Below are 15,554 nucleotides of genomic sequence, written 5' to 3'. Positions count from 1 at the left end.
ACAAGAATCGACCCATCAACGTGTTCCATCAAATCATGGCTGCATAGGAAAGGTATGATTTGTTTCTTCCAAGTGATGAAATTGGAAGAATCAAGTTTTTCGGTAACAAGATGTTTAAGAAATGAAGCATTAATTGCGACCATTAAAAAGAATAAGAAAAAGGACGTGATATACAGAAGGAGGAATCCCACACTGTATAGAAAAAGGAGATTGTTCCTCCTTTTTTTCTTTTTAGAACGATCAAGGATTATAGATAACATAGAATATCTTTTTTCTTTTGAAAATGTAAAGAAGTCCATGCAATATATGAATATTCCTTCCCCTTTTTTTAAAGGAAGAAATATGAAAGGTCAGATCTGACCAGACAGGAAGGAAAGCAGAAAATCAATACTATATTTATATTTTCCACCTTTTTTTGGAGAATGAATAATAGAGAAAAGAAATAATTAGATCTGATCCGACATGAAATCAGATTTAGGCTAACGAGATTAGTTCTAGAAGTAGAAAAAACAGATCTTGCAAGATTGAAATATCAGATCTGATAAAAAAAATCAGATTTGAATTTTAGCTTTTATCAGAAAAGAAAATTTGATTTTGAAAGGACGTGAGGACAGAAAAGAGAAGAAAGAAGGAAATAGATGTGAAGGAGAGTTGCAGCCAGTACTCAATAAAACTTGTCTGCAGGTTGTGCAGGAAACATATTCCAGAGGGCATCTTCACATTCCCAAACCTCTCGTCCCCCCTCACTCACCAGCTGCCCACCATTACTGAAAAGCCACCGAAAATTTCACAGAACTAAATTTGGATTGGGTACATGCAGTCTCCCTATCTCTACGTCCCTAGACAATCTCAAACTAAGGTTTTTGATTTGGGGTTTAGGGTTTTGTTGAATATTTTGTATTGGTTATTTCCAGCTTGAGAATTTGGATGCTTTGTTTGGTGCTTAGTTTTTGTAAACTAGTTGTTGAAAGGATTAAATTTTCTGCTTCATTTATCACCTTGTTTCTGCTTTCCCACCTATTCACCTTTCATTGTGAACGATTTTTTTATAACATCTCATTCTTGTTTTTTAATTTTTTCCCAACCAATTATATGCTCAGAATGCTTTCTGCCAACTGGGTGGATTGTGATTGTAACGCCCCAAAATTTCAAACTTGTGAACCGTTCAGAAAACAGGCAAGAGACTAGAAAAATCTCTTTCCTTCAGAGTTTGTTTATGAAATCAACGGAAGACTATTCTTTTATTAAATTTAGAAAGGTAAGCTGACAACCTTGAGCACGTTAGCTAAAAGAACCAAAACGCACAATCCATGTTACTTGCAAAACACTTGGAAAAACCACTTTCATTTAAGAAGTTCCCCAAATAGTACAAAATTCGGATATCCCAAGAAAAATCCGTTACAAAGCCCAAAACGTTCAGGTTCGGAGTTAAGAGCAGGAAGAGAAAATCTTGAAGCCATCTTGCAATCGCGCCATCGCCCGTGGTATACCTAATCATCACCTGTACCCATAGAATGGGTTAGTTTCGCGAAAAACTAGTAGGTGCACAAGAGAGACTACAGGAAATTGAATTAAGAGCATTTAATTCAGTATGCTAAGCAGTTTAAAGCAGATATGCAGTTAAACAGGTAACCGTGCAAAACAGGTAAGCAATTCAAGCAAGTAAGCAGTGCAACACAGGTAAGCAGTGCAACTGTCAAACACAACATGACGATTTATTTGATCGTAAGCTGTGAACTACTACGCAATAAGCTGTCAAACACAGCATGTTTCGATATTACTGGTCTGCGGGTACGCGCAGGCAAAACGTAGAAACAACTGAGACTAGTTCGGGCGTCTGTTATTCTATGTATTTTCAATAACCCGAATAGCTAGTTGAGTCCGCTCCTAAGGGGATGGCTTTAGCCGAGAGAGGATTCCTCAAAGGCAGGTAAGTGACCGGATGCATCCAACTTCTGCAGAAGTCCATGGGATCTACCACCTAGGATAATGTTTGGTAGTCCCTTCCCCTAACTCTAATGTCTGGGGAGGCCGGATCTTTGCCCGTGGGGTGGTTGTTAACAACCTGTCCATTGGAATTTTGTACTGCTCCATCCTCTCCCTTGACAGACAACAAGAAGCGAATGGGTGCGTTAGATGTTGCTTAACTAACGACCCATTCTATGTTGTGGTCTTTCAACTACTCGAGCATCTAGCCTGTGAAGACGACCAATCACCATATTATGTGATTACTGTAATGCCCCAAATTTCAAACTTGTGAACCTTTTTAGAAAAACAGGCAAGAGACTAGAAATATCTCTTTCCTTAAGAGTTGTTTTATGAAATCAACGAAAGATTTTTCTTTTGATAAATCATAAGGCAAGCTGACAACTTTGGGCACGTTAGCTAAAAGAACCAAAACTCACAAGATTCGGATATCCCAAGGAAAATCCGATACAAATCCATAGCGTCCAGGACGCGAGCTAAGAGCAGGAAGAAGAAGTCTTGAGGCCATCTTGCAATCGCGCCATCGCCCGTAGTGTACCTAATTATCACCTGTACCCATAGAATGGGTTAGTTTCGCGAAAAACTAGTAGGTGCACAAGAGAGACTACAAAAAACTGAATTAAGTACATTTAATTCAGTAGGTTACGCAGTTTAAAACAGATATGCAATTAAACAGGTAAGCAATGCAAGCAGGTGAATAGTGCAAACGCGTAAGTAGTACAAACGAATAAGTAGTGCGAGCGAGTCAATAGTGCAAATGCGTAAGTAGTTCAAAGCAAGTAAGCAGTGCAACTAACAAACGCAGCATACGATTCAATTAATCGTAGGCTGTGAACCACCACGCAACTAGCTTGTTCTCGTTCCTAGAACGAGGTCTCTGCATTTAATTACCATCAGGACATTGTTTGTTGCTCACTACTTCTATCAAACGCTTTGTCTTGAACAACCTTAATCTATTCTCATCTCTCGAGGCCTTACGCGGCCAACTATCACCTCTTATGACTCACAAAGGCGTCATACTTCCTCAGAAAAGCTCACCCTTCCATAGAAGGTCTAAAACGTAATCACTAACTCAAATCGCTAACGATCTGATTCTCACATCTGAGTCCTGCATGTAATCATGCTAAAACAGAAAGCCGAAACTATGAATTCATAGTTGGCTATCACAACCAATCTCAGAAGATCATCACAGCTCACCATAACTTTTTATGGTAAGCAAAAACACAAGATCCACATCGGATCGCTCAGTCCGGGAGATATACGACCTGACAAGGAATTACCACCCTAGAGGGTATACTTGGTATTGGACCATACACTTCCTCACAGGAGTTCATCGTCTTTGCGGCTACCCGTTCGTGGATAGTGTATGTCCTCACAGAGAATCTCTCACTCTAGCCGGGTCACCTGATCTTGATCATACATACCCCCACAACGAAACCTTTGGGAAGCCGGTCCCCAACAAATGCCATATCCAATGAAAATCATTGTGATACACGCATCAACACGAATGACCGCTCTCAGGGTCGATAGCCACTAATACAAACGACAATATCAACGTCGGATCACCTGGTTTGGGAAATGTATAACCTCACAAGGAATTCCGCCCTAGATGGTATACCTGGTCTTGGACCATACACTTCCTCACAGGAGTTCACCGTCTTTGCGGCTACCCGTTCGTGGACAGTGTACATCCTCACAAAGAATCTACCACTCTAGCCGGGTACCTGGTCTTGATCATACACGCCCTCGCAGATAATCCTTTGGAGATCAGGTGCTCGACAGATACCCCACTCAGTGATACATGCATCAATAATCGACTGCTCTGAACCATTGATTGCCTCGGGGTTGGTAGCCACAATATAGGCACAAGCATGCATATCAGCAATATGCATCGTATCACTTCACATAGAAGCATATAATCCTACGCATCGTGTTATAGCCACAAGGAATATTGCAATCCTCAAATAGGCCCTCAAAGCATGTGTAAACAACACATGAGAACGCGCAGATATGGCAATCCAGTTGATTCTATGGGTGAAGGGTAACTAACTCTACCCGTCAGCCAAACAAAACAACTGAATAAGACAAACACTCATAACAATGCTCGTAAAACATATAATTACCATAAAATGGCTCAGTCCATCAACAAGTAATTAAATTAATCGTAAGGCATAAATCATTGCATCACAAGCCATTCATAAGGAATCATATGGCAACAATTATATCACAATATGTAAGCAGCTTATAAGACAAGCGGCCACATCATTCCTAGTTGCCACCAGTTCGTAGCGTACGAGCGGTATGCAATCACATCAATCATAAGAGATGCAAGCTAACAAGTGCTACTCTACAATAAGCACCAAACAATTCAACCAAGGGATAAAACAAGTCACATGCAAATATGTAGCAACTGGCATAATGCTATTATTATAAACATTTAACTAGTATGAGAAGCTCCTTATTACTCCGCAAAAAACTGCGTAAGCAGTTTAACCAACTAGAGTAACGCCTTGACAGGCGTGCACAGCTCAACGAGTAGCATACTGAACTATCGAGCAAGCAAGCGAATTAGTAGTGTAAGCGAATTCGTAGTGCAAGCGAATCTCACGACCCAACGACCAGTGTGAACAGACTTTATGTTTCGATAATTACTAGCTTGCGGGTACGCGCAGGCAAAACGTAGAAACAACTGAGACTAGTTTGGGCGTCTGTTATTCTATGTATTTTCAATAACCCGAATAGCTAGTTGAGTTCGCTCCAAAGGGAAGGCTTTAGCCGAGAGAGGATTCCCCAAAGGAGGCAGTGCCACAGATGCATTCAATTTCTGCAGAACTGTTGAGCTAACTAATGTAGCCCCTTTCCCCTAACTCCAATGACTGGGGAGGCCGGATCAAATGCCCGTGGGGTGGTTGTTAACAATCTGTCCATTGGAGTTTGTACTGCTCTGTCCTCTCCCTTGACAGACACATAGAAGCGAATAGGTACGTTAGGGGTTGCTTAACTAACGACCCATTCTAAGTTGTGGTCTTTAAACCACTCGAGCATCTTGCCTGTGAAGGCGAATGTGAGACCATTTATGTGATTACAACATTTTGCATTTAGCGTTGTTCGAGGTCGCACGACCATCTCATCCGATCATCGCAGTGCTAGACGTGTCGTGCACGACTACAAGTACTCTAGGATGAAGGGGGGTATAGCTCCTCAATAGAAGCCTCAACAGGAATGTTTCACAAAGATGTAAAGTTTATCAACTTTACATATTTTGAAACATCAGTACCTTGTACCAACATTATGCATGTGATTATCTCGAATCACATCCGCTATCGAGGTATCTACATGCATCGCATGACTCGATGCCGGTCTCGATAGACGGGATACAAGTTGCTCAACAAAACACCCGCTAAGAAGTTCGCTCGAACCCCCAATTCGGGATTACCGGAGATATGCCAAAAAGGCGAGCAGAATCAGCCAGTCATATCCTTCCAAATGCTTCGATTTGGAGCAGTCTTTGATGCTTTTGCGTAGCTCCCTAAAATCTCAAGTCGACTCTGCAGGACTGCTCACACAAAGAGCCAAGATCCTTACGAGGTATCCCTCTCCTTAGACGAAGGTGTATCGCCAGCTCCCGACTGAACTCTTGTCGCAAGAGGAAGTAATAGATGTCTCTTGCATCCTCCACGAGGAAGCCTCAAACGCGTATGCAATGAGCGAGAACCTGAGCGTCATTTGCAACAGCAAGGCAGTAACAACACATATGCAAAAGCAAAAGCCTGGCGCAAAGCGCGACGGAAAGGTAAAGGCGGTAAGCAGGAGTGCAACGCAAAACCTTTACGCGATGTGCAACGACAAAGTAAAGACTGTAAGCAGGAGTGCAACGCAAAACCTTTGTGCGATGCGCAACGACAAAGTAAAGAACAAGGATCGCGAAACTGCGTCCTTGAGTTAAATGCGTATTCGTATAAATATATATATTTCTATATATATATATTTATTTAACGGTCCCTTTTTAGTTAATTGAACTTAATTCAATTGTCCAAGTCTTCTGTGCAATCTTCCCCTACCTTTGAGAGTTGCGAGCTTACTGGCGTCTGCGAGTGTAAGCGATGGACGGCTCGAGTCGCAGAGCGCGAGCAGGATCCGTCACACGAGCTGCAAAAGTAACAATCTTAGCAAGCTAATACCAAAAATAAAAGGTCAGGAGCACTGCCGCCGTCCTGACGTAAGGGAAGCAGAGGCAGAGTGCACATGCGCACCTGCTATAAGCGCAAGAAGCAGGGGCAAGGGCTACGAGCCCCTGCTGACTTGCTGTCAGCGGACTCCGAGGAGGCAGGGGGTTGCACCCCTGCCCTCATAAAGCGAAGGCAGGCAGGGTTGCGCCCCTGCCTGACAAAGCAGAAGAGAGGCAAGGTCAAAGCCCTTGCTTGTCAACAACGAACGGAGGCCTGCCTGATGCCAGGGAAAAGCGAGGCGAGGGGGCTTGCCCCGGCCTACCGAAAAACAGCGAAGGCAGGGGCGATGCCCCTGCCTAACGAGAAAAGAGGCACAGGGAGGGCTCGACCCCCTCCCCTGCCGCAACAAGGAGCAGGGAGGGACTCGACCCCCTCCCCCGCCAAAACAACGAGCAGGGAGGGGGCTCAACCCCTCCCCTGCCAACACAAAGAGCAGGGAGGGGGCTCAGCCCCTCCCCTGTCATAACACGAAGCAGGGAGGGGGCTCAGCCCCTCCCCTGCCGAACAGAGGGAACAGAGAGGAGGGGGGCGAGCCCCTCCTCTGCTTAACAGGAGGCAGGGAGGAGGGCTCGGCCCCTCCCCTGCTAAGAGTGGGCAAAGGGAGGGGGTTCGACCCCTCCCTTGACCCCACGGGGAGTAAGGAGTAGGGAGGGGGGCTCGACCCCTCCCCTTCTAATAGTGGCACAGGGAGGGGGCTCGGCCCCTCCCTTACCAAACACAGCGCAAGGAGGGGCCGAGCCCCTCCCTCGCTGAAAAGAGTCGCAGGGAGGGGGCTTTGCCCCTCCTCTGTGATTTAGTGCAGTAGGGAGGTGGCTCGAACCCCTCCTTGCGCAACGGAAAGATGAGGGAGAAAGAGAGGGGATCGAGGAAGAGACGAGAGAGCAAAGAGGGGCAACGAAGAAGAGAAGAAAAGGAGGAGCGTACCTGAAGGTCGCCGGTGGCAGCAGCGTCGGCGTCGGAGGGGGGTCGCAGGTGGCGGCAGCAGACAAGCGAGGGACAGTGAGGGAGAGAGAGTCTGGAGAGCGTAGAAGGGGAGGTTTCGAGAACCTCCCTCACCTCCCTTGCCTCATGACCTTAAAAGGCACGGGAGAGGCGGTCGTCCCCCCTTTGGATCCGGGTCTGGTCCAGATCTGGATCTGACCCGATCCAAACATTTTTTTTGCCGTTTATTACAATTACAACATTATGCATTTAGCACTATTCGAGGTCACACGACCATCTCATCCGATCATCGCAGTACTAGCGTGTAGTGCACGACTACAAGTACTCTAGGATGAAAGGGGTATAGCTCCTCAATAAAAGCCTCAACATAAGTGTTTCATAAAGATGTAATGTTTCTCAAACTTTACTTTTGACATTCTTTATCTTTTGAAACAACCAGCAACTTGTGCCAACATTCAACATGCGATTTTCTAGAATCTCATTCGTTATCGGGGTATCTACATGCCTCGCATGACTCAATACCGGCCTCGATAGACGGGATATGGGTTTCTCAACAGAACCCCCGCTAAAAAGTTCGCTCGAGCCCCAATTTAGGGTTATCCGAGATATGTCAAATAGACGAACAAAACCAGCCAATCACATCCTTCAAAATACTTCGATTTGGGGCAGTTTGATGCTTTTGCGTAGCTCCCTAAATCTCAAGTCTACTATGCAGGAACTGCGTACTCGAAGAGCCAAGATCTTTGCGAGGTATCCCTCTCCTTAGACAAGGATGTATCGCTAGTTCTCGACTCAACTTTTGTCGCAAGAGGGATAGTGGATAAATGCCTCTTGCATGCTCCACGATGATGCCTTTATGGCATATGCAAAGAGCGAAAACCTGAGCGTCATCTGCAATGGCAAGGCAGTAACAACACATTTGCAAAAGCAAGAGCCTAGGCGCAAAGCGCGACGGTAAAGGAAAGACATGACAAAAAGTAAAGGACAAGGATCGTGAAACCGCGTCCTTGAGTTAAATGCAGACTCGTATAAATATATATTTGTATATATATTTATTTAATTGTCCTTTTTAGATAATTGAACTCAATTCAATCGTCAAAGTTCTTCGTGTAATCTTCCCCTACCTTGGGGAGTTGCAAGATTGTTGGCCCCTGCGGGTGTAAACGATTGACAGCTCGGGCCGTGGAGCGCGAGCGGGATCTGTCGTATGAGCTACAAAAGTGACGATCTTAGCAAGCTAACACCAAAAATAGAAGGTCAGGGACACTACCATCGTCCTGACGTGAAGGAAGCAGAGGCAGGGGCATCGTGCCCTTGCGCACCTACTATCAGCGTAAGAAGCAGGGGCAAGGCCTGCGAGCCCCTACTGACCTGCTGTCAGCAAACTACGAGGAGGCAGGGGGTTGCACCCCTGCCCTCAGAAAGCGAGGGCAGGCAGGGTTACGCCCCTGCCTGACAAAGTAGAAAGGAGGCAGGGGCAAAGCCCCTGCCCGTCAACAACGAAGGTGAGGCACGAGACTTTGCCCCTGTCTGTCGAGCATGCTAGGAGGCGGGGACTTGTCCCCTGCCTGGCGATTATGCGAACAGGCAGGGGACGAAGCCCCTGCCTGATGCCGGGGGAGAGGAAGGAGGCTCTGCCCCCTTCCAGCCGAGAAGCAAAAAGGCAGGGGGCTAGGCCCTTGCCCATTAGCCACAAAGGGGGAGGCAAGGGGCTTCGCCCCTGCCTGCCGAATACGTAAATAGGCCTGTCGAACACGCAAACAGGCAGGGGGAGAAGCCTCTGCCTGACGCCAAAGAAGAGGGAGCAGGGAGGGGGCTCAACCCCTCCCCTGAACAACGGGGGTGCAGGGAGGGGCTCGACCCCTCCCCTGTCGTAACAAGGAGTAGGGAGGGGGTTGGGCCTCTCCCTTGCTAAAGGTGGTGCAGGGAGGGGGTTCGACCTCTCCCTTGGCCACAGGGAGCACAACGAGGGCTCGACCCCTCCTTTGCCGTAAAAAGGAGCAGGGAGGGGCTCGACCCCCTCCCCTGCCGTAAGGAAACGCAGGGAGGGGCTCAACCCCCTCCCTTGCCTTAAGGAGACACAGGGAAGGGCATCGACCCCTCCCCTGCAGCCAGAGGGCACCGGGAGAGGGCTCGGCCCCTCCCTTACCAAACACGGCACAGGGAGGGGCTCCGCCTTTCCCTCGCTAAAAGGAGTTGCAGGGAGGGGGGCTTTGCCCCTCCCCTGCGATTTAGGGTAGCAGGGAGGCGACTCGACCCCCTCCCTGCGCAATGGTGAGGTGAGGGAGAAAGAGAGGGGAGAAGAAAAGAAAAGGGGAAGGAGAGGAGAAGAGGCGTACCTGGGGGGTCGCCGGAGGAGCTCTGGGGCGGTCGGACGGGAGGTCACAAGTGACAGCAGGTTGACAGGGGTCTCCAGGCTGGATCGCCGGTGGCGGTGGTTCGTCGGCGAGCAAAAACGAGGGAGTGCGAGAGGCGGTCGGGGGAGAGACGAGAGAGCAAAGAGGGGAAAGGGGAGGTTTCGAGAACCTCCCCCCTTTGCCTCGCTGTCTTTTAAAAGACAGCGAGGGAGGCGGTGCCTCCATTGGGTCCGGGTCCGGATCCGACCCGAATCCAAGGTATTTTTTTTCCGGGCCTTACAGCGATCCTCAAATTATCCATTTCAATTTCCAAAAATGGTTTTTGTGCACTCCTGTTAAATCTTCAAATTGCAGACAGTTTCTTGTTTTGAAATCTTCAAATCTGTTTATCCTGGCCCATTTTACTTTCAGTATTGCATCAATTTTGTAGTTTGTTTTTCAGTTTAATTTTACAATTTTCAACGTCTGAAATAAAAATAATATAAGTTGAGTGGTTTTGGGATAAAAATTCAATTTTTTGTGGATTCTACTGGAGTGAAATGATGGCATGCTTTTGGGTGATTTTGGTATTCTTTAGTGGTAGGCTTGAGGTTGGAACAGGATGACTGCTGAGAAAGCAAATACAGCTAAAAACGTGAATTTTGTTCTTGAGATTTGATGATTTTGTTAACTTTAAAAACACAAATCCATAAATTATCTGAGTGTTTGAAATCTGGGGCATGTATCTCTCACAAGGTGACGATATCCTTAGGGGATTCTCTGATTATAGCAGAAAGGAGTGCTCTCAAGTGCAGGTTCAAGCCTGTGCAGTTCAGTTGACCTTGCCGGTAGAGTAGCTCGTGGTGGTGGTGGTTCTTGTCATTATGGAGATGCAGTTTTTTGTTTTTGTTTTTATTTAGAGATAGAGAGTGTGTGTTTAAGGAGGCCAGACCAAACTGGTACCCATGCGGGATTGGATGCCGGCAATTTTCTGGTGATGGTGAATAACCGGTGAGTGAGGAGGATGGGAGGTTAGGGAAGAGGCAAGTAGTTTTAAAGGGAGAGCAGGTTGGACATTGGGTGTTCAAAGTAAATAAAGTATACTTGTCAAATGACAACAAAACCAATATAAAAAATTACAAAAAAGTCATTTTGAAGGGCAAATTATGTCTTAAAATTAATTGTGCATATTATTGAAATGCACATTCAAAATTCTTGAAGCAATAAAGCGTGAATACCATCTTCAGTGCAACTTCCTTGAACAAGTTATTTTGATTGTCAAAATTAATAGAAGATCCAAGTTAAAAATTGATGCCTAAGTTGATCCTTAAGAAGTTTCAAAAGAAAAATAAAGTAAAATACAAAATGAAGAATTGAGATCATAAAAGGAAATAGATAAAGTTGGGGACATGGTTTTGACCATGTCCAATACAAATTTGATTGTGTCCATGAAGTCCCATGGCATGTGGTGTCTTTTTCGGTGTCATATCATGTTGACATGGGACACGTAGTGTCCATGTGATGTGGGATGACAGCAATGGGTTATGACAACTCGAAAGTTTCTTTTTTAGCTTATGGAAATAACCCCATTGGTGCCATATTGGCAGCTTATGTTTTCTTTTTTTATTTGTGCAGACTTGTCATCGAGATTTTATGTATGATGTAGACAACAGCTCTCAGTCATTGCTTGCATTTATTGGAAATGAAAATGTCCATGGGTTGTATGACTTTTTGTTGAATTACAGGTATATCAAAATCTCCTTGATATTTTTGCCATTTCATTTTTTCTGGGTTAATTTGTGTTATTTTGTTTAGTTATACCCATTCAGTCTCAACTTTCTAGTGTTATATATGATTAAACCATCTCACTGTATTCATTCATCTAAATTATTACAAGTATTTGTAGATTCACAATTGCTTCTCTTGTAAGCATTGAATCATGCTTCTGTTTTGCTTAACACATTCTTGAGTGCTTCACCACTTTTCTTGTTTGGCTTATGTATCTACTGCTTTACCAGGTCATTTTTGAGCTCCCTGGCCTCCATTGATGTGCCAGTGCTTTATTCACCTGTGCCATTCCTGAATGCGTCTTCTCATTCTCCACAGGTTGGCATTTTTTTACCCCTTATATGAGAAACTCATCACGAGGAGTGAATTCTCAAATTCTCTTTGTTTGTTTTAATTTATTTTTTCTCCCTATGTAAGACGCTGATTTACAAGTTGCATTGTTCTGTTCAAGGATTGTGGTTAGCAGCAAGCTGTTGCATGTCTAGTTTGCAAATATGAACCACAGAACCTTTGCTGTGTTTTGCAGGTAAGGTGCAAGCAGATGAAGAGAGCTGATACAGTTCTTTGTACAGAAGGATCTATGCATGCAGGGAGTGAGGAAGATCCTTCATGTAGCATTTGTTACAGTATTGACATCAGAGATGCAATTCTTCCACCATGGGTTATTTGTCGTGTTTGCAAGGTGATGGGCTCCGATAGTCAAACATTTGAGGCAAGGTGTGTTAGTTCTGTCATCATTTGCTTGGTCAATTAATTCATCTTTCTTAACCTTTCTTGTTGAGGAGAAATGAACATATTGCATGTTAAAATTCTGTTTGTTTGAATCCTAGAAGGAGGGTTCTCCTAATACCTACCACCTATGATCTTGATCCTCAAATTCTAAATTTGGGATAGTCCATGCTTTCATTATTTGGTGGAAGTGTGCTACCTAGATATTTCTCTCCCAAGGTAGACACTAGACAGCAATGTGTTCCTTAGGGTGTGTTTGATAGCCAGGGATCTCAGATTTGCCAGTTTGAGGATCCGAGATCCTCACTTTAGTGAAAGTAAAAAGGGAGAGGATAGGATCTGAGAACTGACACCCCCTCCCTTCCTCCTAAGATCCTTGGGTTTGATCTCTGAGCAAATCCCTCACATCTGCAATCTGGAACTATTAGATGCCCCTTTAAGAAACCATCATCTAAATTTTTTTAATGCATGCTTTTAATGTAACATGCATATTGGATCTTGCTCGAAATGAATGTTTGAATTTTAATAAGATAACTTTCCATTCACTGAATGAACTTTTCAAAAGAGAAACTTTCACACACTGAAACAGGCGTCTTGAGTCCATTAACATCTTCTTTGATGCATGATTATTTCTTAAATTCCATTTCTAATCAACAAATTAATTTGTATTTAAGAACAATGAATACTATGGTTAACTAAATCTTCAGAACCAAATATACACGCACCTTGTATGCATACACAATCTCTCTCTCTCTGACACACGTTCGTGCACACACAACTAGATTATATTTTCATGGCTTGGGTCTGGCCATTAGGATGCCCAAAACGATTCATTTGAATCTTGGTATTCTGAGCAGGATAGATGGTTTATGGGTGTGTTATGCTAGTGCAATTTGCACTCGACATTTTTGTCTTTGAAAATTTAAGATCTTTATTTGATTAAATCTGCTAAAATTAGTAATAGATCATGTTGATTATGCCCAGGTGAGAGCCAGTTTTTTATAATAGGGTCTGCCCTAATCCAAGGCCTGCGCATAATGAGCTACTATGACACTTTAATAGTATAATAGACTAACCTCTCTCTCTAATGGTAAATTTAGAAAAAAAATGTAAGTAAATGCAAAATCAACAATCAATATCATAAAAAGAAATAGATAAAATTACAGACACTGTTGACTATGTCCGTGAAGTGTCGTAATGTGTTTGGTATCATGTCATGTCGACATGGTACACACATGCTAAGTAAAGTTTGACGTACACATGCCACTGCTACAGTACCATTGTTTTCTTTGTTACTTTTATTGAACTATAAGTGAATCAATCAGTTTCTTATAGGGATTTTAATGTTTAGGATTCGGTTCAGATATCTGACCAAATCTAAATCTGGTTAGCCAGATTCTGTAGCCAAAATGGAATCCGATTAATAATTGCATCCAGATTCAGTATAAAGTTTTGTACCCAAATCTGAGAAAATTTTGAGTCAACTAAAGTCCAAACTTGAGTAAATGTCAATATCGGATTTTAAGAAAGTTGGATTCAAATTCAGTTTTGGCTGATCCCCATCTGACTCTAAATCCGAATCCAAATCCGATTGTGCTAGATCTGATTAAGTTGGACTCGGTAATACCTAAACCCAACCTGAGTCCCACCCGTTTACATCCCTAGTTTCTTACAAAAAGTCTCAATAGGTTCTCCAATCCATGGGATAATGCTGTGGATGCAAGTTTTGGCTTGAAGTAATAAATGTTTTTGTTGCAGCTTTATTGTGGATCCTCTTTCAAGTGGGTTAAATGTAGCCCTTGATGATATTTGTCGAAATACTCATGGGAAAAGTTCATCAGAAGATCTCAGTGCTTTCAATTTCATGAATGCTGTGGTGAACATGTCATTGAGATCAGCTTGTATTCAAGGACTGAGATATAAAGATGGTGCTTATGTTGCTTCCCTGTTGCCTGCTTAACATTTCTGCTTCTGTGAGGACAAGATGAGATGACTCAATCCATAACCTATTTAACTTGAAGAACCATCAAGCTTCTTGTAAAGTTCTAGATGGATGGAACTTTGTGTTCCCGTGGTACTTTTGTCCATAATATTCTTCTAAGGAACAAGTTTTTGCCTGAAGTCATAAAGCCTATGATATTTTCGGTTCTGTTGGTGCTTTTTGGCGGTAACCCTGTTTTCAGTGGAGAAGCTACGCAGGGACTTTGGTTGGTGTAACTTGACTTTTGTTGTAAACTTTCATAATTTAATCTATTCTTATTCACAGCAATTGAGCACATGATATTCCTCGCTTTTATTTGTGCCATATGTTCGTTTTTTTTTCTCTGAGAATCATTTTTCTGGTTGGCGTGTTATGATTTGAGGATTGATTGAGCTGCTGTTTGCCTGAAGAATTAAACAAATTCACAAGTTGCCCCTACCAGATGAGCGGAGCCCTTGTGGGCTGATCCTGCCAAAATGTAGTTAGTGTCGCATGTTGGTGGCGTCATTGTAAAACTCGTTTTTCTGGTGCATCTAAGGATTGCACCAAAGAAAACTTTCAGTGGCGCCAGATCCCGCTGCGCCATTGTAAAGACCCCTTTTCTGGCTCAGCAAGGGACGATGCCGTAGAACCCTATAAAAAACTGGCGCAGAACCCACAGATTTCACTGGCGACAACAAATATATCGCCAGTGAAGCATTTTCCATTTTTTTCTTCCCTCTATTTTCCCATCTTGAGGTCCGTATGTTTTTTGGAGTTGTGCATAGCATCTGCTCAATTATCCACAAATACAATGCGGACCAAGTATACTAAATTAAATGAATATAGTCTAATTTAATAAAAAAATGCAAAACATAGTGGCACCGATTTAGATTGACCTAGTCATATTGCAACATTTATGGATGATTCTGAAAACAAAAAGTATGCTTCTGCTGTTTAGGCAATCAAGTTGTCTCATAAATAAAAAATATAATAATTAATAACTATAGTGTTACCTGCACACAGTGGATCAAGAAAGCTGGACCCACGCTCCATTACCTCCCATATGACGGGTATATGCAATAATGTAAATCACTTGTTATATTTCCACAAAATAATGTCCCATTCAGACACACTTCTAGAAACATGCAACCATTTGGTTTTGGCTAGACCTTTTTGAAAGGCGGATGATTGAAATGTCTAAGTACCATAAAAAACGTTTACATCCCTAGTTATTTATTAAAGTAAGAAAATAGTTGCTTTCAAATATTAAACTTAAATTCTAGAAAGTACTTTTTGTCACATTTTAACTTTGATTTTTTTCTTTTTCCCTCTCAAGCAAAAGACATTCTACTCCTTAGAATAACTACATATATAATTTCAAAACTATTATAAATTTTATGTTTTAGTCAGTTCAACCCTTTTTTTAATAAATAGTCAAGCTACGGGATGGGATTTGAATCCGATACATGTTGGTTAAGATAGTGCGACCTAACTATCAAGCTATCTGAATGGATCCTTGGCCATTTCAATTGGTTGAATAGTGCTAAAGTTAATAGAAAGTGTTTAAAGTTAGATTAACCC

The 15,554-nt window shown here is 43.3% G+C and overlaps 1 protein-coding gene across 4 annotated transcripts in view; it reads left to right on the top strand.

Annotated features, from left to right (window-relative positions):
* Positions 1-14,287, top strand: part of LOC149840819 (uncharacterized) — a 37,260-nt gene extending 22,973 nt beyond the window's left edge. For 3 of the 4 annotated variants that reach the window (XM_090004556.1, XM_090004557.1, XM_090004559.1), the window contains 4 exons: positions 11,129-11,238; positions 11,512-11,599; positions 11,808-11,998; positions 13,769-14,287. In XM_090004556.1, the coding sequence (XP_089860682.1) occupies positions 11,129-11,238; positions 11,512-11,599; positions 11,808-11,998; positions 13,769-13,970 (591 nt within the window). In that variant the 3' untranslated portion in view covers positions 13,971-14,287. The remainder of the gene's footprint in view (positions 1-11,128; positions 11,239-11,511; positions 11,600-11,807; positions 11,999-13,768) is intronic. The other variant, XM_090004558.1, reaches the window with a different exon arrangement.
* The last annotated feature ends 1,267 nt before the right edge of the window (positions 14,288-15,554 follow it).

This window comes from Nuphar pumila, chromosome 4, assembly GCF_984573655.1.
Source record: "Nuphar pumila chromosome 4, dmNupPumi1.hap1.1, whole genome shotgun sequence".
NCBI classification, from domain to species: Eukaryota; Viridiplantae; Streptophyta; class Magnoliopsida; order Nymphaeales; family Nymphaeaceae; genus Nuphar; species Nuphar pumila.
Note: the sequence above shows the minus strand (reverse complement) of the source record. Positions and strands in the feature narration are given on the sequence as shown.